Consider the following 5316-nt stretch of genomic DNA (forward strand, 5'->3'; position numbering starts at 1 on the left):
ACATGAAACTAAAATAATAATTTTTTCATATAGGGTGTGTGGTCTCTCACTCTCAATAAGATAGTATTTGATAAAATAGAATAAAATAAAATATAAAAATAAGAATTTCACTTCATTTTAATAAATATTTTACTTATTTTTTTTTCCTTTTCACCTTTACTAAACATAGGATAAGGAAAGAAGGGTAAAAACCATGAAAATACCTGATAGCAAATTACAATAGACAATAAAAGTCCGAGATTTTATCTTCTTTTTTTTTTCTTCTCTATTTTGCCTCTTCCAAACGTAGGGTAAGTAAAAAACGGCAGAAACCCTGAAAACGGCGTCGCTTGAAATCCTAACTAACCGTTTTCGTTTGAATTTAGAAGTTAGAACCTTCCGTAACACCCAACAACTGTCTCGGATAGCGTCCTGAGCAACTCCGATGGGCCATGGACCCAAACCCCCACCGGCCGCGCCACCGTTGCTCCGCCGCATCCACAACCTCGACCACACAATATCCCTTTACATCCACAACCTGACACGCCCCATCGCTCCACGTCCCCTCCTCCGCTTCCTAGAGCTATTAGCAGACTTCCGCTTCTTCTTCCCCGTCTCCCTCGCTCTATACCTCGCCGCCCCCTCCTCCTCCACTCTCCGGTCCCACCTCCTCCTTCCCCTCCTCCTCTGCTCCCTCCTTGACCTCCTCTTTGTCGCTCTCCTCAAATTCCTCGTCCGCCGATCCCGCCCCTCCTACGCAAATCACTCCCAATACAACGCCGTCGTTTCTGTCGACAACTTTTCCTTCCCTAGCGGCCACTCCTCCCGCGTCTGCTTCGTCGCCTCCGTCTTCTCCCTCTCCCGAAACTCACTCCTCGCGGATCTCAGCCGTCCACGTGTCGCAATCCTCGTTCGTCGCTGGTTTGCAAGAGACGACGCTCTCGCCGTTGATCTGCTCCTCGCCGCCGCTTGGGCCTGGGCCGTGATCACCGTCATTTCCAGAGTCGCTCTCGGGAGGCATTACGTCATTGATGTCTTCTTCGGCGCGTGCTTCGGTGTCCTCGAGGCGATGTTCACCTTTCGTGTTCTCGATTTCCAAGGTTTGATTTGAGGTAAAATAAGAACCGAGAATTGGAGTTTTCGACCTTACCTGCTGGTGAATGTGGAGTTTTGTAATGCAGTTTATCAAATCAATATCCGATTTTTTTTAGCTCTCCAGTGGTGAATGTACTTGCTGATAATTATTTTTTATGATATTCTATTGTGATGAAGTTGATGTTGATGTTGAGTTTTAGTGATTATGTTTGATGTTTGATGACTGTAACCGAATTATGGACAAAGAGTTAGTCTTTGAATGTGTCGCTGAAAGAAGAATTTGCAAACTGAGAACATATTGACTATTCAGAGAGTGAGTTCCTTAGTTTGACCTCTGCTAATGGTACATGGCTTCTCCAAAAGTTATAAAATTCTTTTAAAACCTCCAAATTCAAAAGGAAAATGATTAGAAGACACACTGGATGCATGGCGCGCCATAAGTAGGAGATGAAATTGAAACAATTGAATCATGTATATATACTGAAGGGAAGTTAAACATTTGGTATTTAGGTTGAGTCTACTGTATGCTTAGATGGGTTGATTGATAGTTCAATAGGTTCAGATCTGTTCTTGTTGGAACCTAAAGCATGTAGCGATGATTGTGGTTAATGATTTGAGAGAATGTAACGATGATCGGTTAAGGATTTGGAGATTTTGTAAAGGATTTTCATATTACTCATCATAAACTTTATTTAGTCAAGGTCTCTCAAAATTAAATTCATCAGGATCGGCAGAGAATGTTCATTATGTTTTTAACATTTGTTTGAGAATTTAGTTCAAGCACCACCACTGATCTCTGCTAAAGTGACCAAAGTCCACATTACTCCCATCCCCCTTCCAAAGGCCCAATTCAGATAACATAAAAAATGCTTTAGAGTTATGTCCATCTCGATCCGCATCAACCTGCAGTAACTTGGGCTTGTTTCTGCGTTATTTGCTTGCTTTTGACTTTGCAGGTTTTCTTGCATCTTAGATGCACATACTAAGTATGGTTGGAGTCAAGAATTTCTCATGAAATTTGATTACCGAAAAAATGCTAGTAGGTTGTCAAGAAGATAGAACCGAGAAACTGCCGGTGATAGATATTAAGTGTGAAATTAATTGGTAAGTAGTATAAAATTGTTGAGAAAACAGCTTTTAAAACTCCTCTGTATGTGACAAACGAATAATTTATTTGAAACAATATGAATATAAAATGTTTTTTTTATGTGTATATATAGTTTGTTATGAGGTGTCATCACTAATTAACCCTTTCACAAACTCTTTTTCCCTGTTTCAACTAAACAACATTTGTCTGTTTTTGCTGTATTCATCCAAATTCACTTTTAATTTGTTATCATTAAATTTTTACCATTTATAATCTAGAGAGTCGTAATTGTGAATCTTTATAGAGTTGAGTTTCCACCTCATCAGGCTGTTACAAATATGCCTGTTGGTTCAAATGGTAAAGAAATTGTTTCACCTTAAGCAAGATCTTGGATTGAAGCCTTATGAATGGAAATAATTACTTGTTGAAAGAACTTTGTCTCCTTAAGTTGGTTTACTTGACTTGACTCTTTGGAGTTTGGATTGTTAGAGTGTCAATTTCAAATGTCTTGGCTCTAGCATCTAGGACCTTTTTAGACTTCTCATTAATGGGAATGACTTGGCCAAAGAAAAATCAAAGGAAAACAAGTGATGGGGGAAAAGGACTATTTTAGTATTATTGTCTTAGTCAAGTATAGTGTGGTCCTCGGTCTGATTATGAGGCAGTGAAGATGAGAGACAATCAGAGTATCTTCAGAAAGAGTGAGAAACATTAACTGGGAGCAAGAATTAAAGTGAAGCATTATAATGCATGCTAATGGTATGAAATAAAAAAGCGAACATCTTCCTCAAAAGAGTGAAAATTAGATAATAAGAAGTTTTATCACATTTGACTCAATGTAGCATACTGAATATCCATTATATGGATAATGAATCTGGTGGCTGTTCTTTTTCCTTCCAAATATTTAGGTTCTCATGGAGCACATTGAACATATGCTTCCCAAGGGTAAATAATCCTTTTAATTGGGTTTCCAAACCGATAATGAAGTCATGAATGTTTTAGTGCATTGGCTGCTTGGTTCTCACCAGATAATTTTGGAGACCTTTATGACCATCTTGAAAATATTGCTTTGTCTCAACTCTGAACTCTAATTCAATTGTTAAAAATGCTTTGGAGCTGCATTGCTGTCAGTAATTTATTCCTTGGCATTTAACTATCTGTCTCTCTTTACTCCCCCTACATAAATGTAGACATGTGATATAGCATACATGGTACAGCAGACCTGTATATCATTTATTTGCAGCTTTTTGTCTTATGTTCTATTCAGAACTATAAGATGCATGATTTACATCGAGTTCTTTATGCCTTGAGCAAATTTGCTACTGCTGTCAGATGTTTCTAACTTTTGCAGAGGTACTGATGCAAAGACAGTTTGTTCTGTATCGTCTGAAGACTTGAAATGCATTATCTTTTCTGACAATTGCTGCCAGAATATGGAGTTGGTTTGTGTCTAGTCCATCTCCAATTCCCACTTTTCCCGTTCAGGTGGATTGAGCATTAGTGTTTGAAATCTGGAGTAGTAATCATCAAGAAACATTATTATATTATGATAATTACATGTAAGTGTATGCTCAATGACACTCTGTTATCTGTTGTTAAGTTTGAGCAAAGGGTTTTGTAGGATTTCGTTCGGGGGACCCTGTGTGTTTGTCTGATATGTCTGAAATTTTGACCATTATGAACTGAAGGATAAAAAGTTGTTAGGTCAGTTACTTCTTTTGCATGTGCCTTCTTTACCGCGTGAGATGCTTTATCTGATGAGATGTTTTTGATTGACTGATTGATTGCTCTTTGCTTTTCTTTCAATTTTTGGAAAAGTTCATAAGCATACCAAATTAGTGCAGACGGTGGTTATGTTGTGCTGGCAGCATCATTGCCATAGTTAGGATGTGGTTATTATGGAAAACACCAAAAGACGAGTGTGAATCAAGTCGTTTTTTGTTTTATTGACTTGACATGTGGGGCTGATTGCTCAAGAGAAATTCTAAGCACATGAATTTGAAGGAACCACTCATCCTCTTTCATATATATTAGTCCGCTGAACATTGACAATTTCGCTCTTTTCATGCCTGTTTCTTCGTGCATTTGCTGACAAATAGTTTCATTCACATTAAAGTTCTGGATTTATTACCATGGATTAAGAAAATTCGGTATCTTGGATACTGTTCAAACAGTTTATTGGTGGAATCCACTACAGCTTGAGGGACCTACGAAGTACACATGCACTGCGTGTCCGGTATTTTGCCAAGTGAATACTTACTGCTCAAGATTTGGAGTGACTGGAAATTTGCATTTTGTGGGACACCTTGCTTTGATATTCTCCTTCCATGATTGTTTTCTTAGTAATGAGAAACTGGCTCTCTGCAGAACCTTAACTTTTTTAACGTTTTCTTGAATGAGCTCCGCGATTGGAACGTTATTAATGCTATATTTGCAGTAAAATCTAAACAAATGCAATGAAGTTATTTAATTCCATTATATTTTTTTGAGTAATTTTGTTCAAGTCAGATAAAACTATTATAAGTATTATTTTTTTTATTATTTAATAAAGTTACATACTCAAAGCTTGAACTTGATGTGGGTATAATATCAATGCATTAGTGTGTTTGAAAACTTGTTTGCATGAGGGTTAACACTTTTCAAAGCATGAAATTAAGCAAGATTTTGTATCTTTTATATTGAACAGTCAAATTTACATGATTGTAACTTGTAACCAAACACATACTTAGAATCTAACTAAATATTAGAACGTGCACTTTGATGTGTCTTAGTAGGATAATGTAGAATAGGAAAATAAGAATTGAATAGGCTGATGAATTTATATTTACTTATTTACCACCCATTTTATAGCTACACATTTGCTTTGAATTTATGACCGTACCTGTTTTTCATCATTCACTTTTCATATATATTGATTGCTGTTTGCTTTTACTGACTTTTTGAACCCTATGAGTGATCCTCGTTGGTCAAACATTGTGTATTGATTTTGATGATTTAACAGAGGGCAATGCTGTGCTGGTGAGTACATCTTTGTCGGTGTCGGTGTCTTGGTAGAGATTTGATATTGCATGAAAGAAGCAACCCTGAAACCCCAGTTCTTGAAAACGGGTATTGTTTAAACAGGGTGAAGCCCCCGTATATATAACCAAATATAG

The 5316-nt window shown here is 37.4% G+C and overlaps 1 protein-coding gene across 1 annotated transcript; it reads left to right on the top strand.

The window, feature by feature from the left end:
- Positions 1–282: 282 nt before the first annotated feature.
- Positions 283–3878, top strand: LOC100792630 (probable lipid phosphate phosphatase beta). Its single transcript, XM_003550853.5, has 2 exons — positions 283–1091; positions 3513–3878. Exon 1 carries the CDS (start codon positions 425–427, stop codon positions 1088–1090), a length of 666 nt encoding a protein of 221 aa, XP_003550901.1. The 5' UTR covers positions 283–424; the 3' UTR covers position 1091; positions 3513–3878.
- The last annotated feature ends 1438 nt before the right edge of the window (positions 3879–5316 follow it).

The sequence above is a fragment of the Glycine max genome, chromosome 17 (assembly GCF_000004515.6).
Source record: "Glycine max cultivar Williams 82 chromosome 17, Glycine_max_v4.0, whole genome shotgun sequence".
NCBI classification, from domain to species: domain Eukaryota; kingdom Viridiplantae; phylum Streptophyta; class Magnoliopsida; order Fabales; family Fabaceae; genus Glycine; species Glycine max.

Excerpts from the sequence above, each read along its gene's own strand:
- LOC100792630 (XM_003550853.5), top strand. The coding sequence starts at position 425 with ATGGGCCATGGACCCAAACCCCCACCGGCCGCGCCACCGTTGCTCCGC.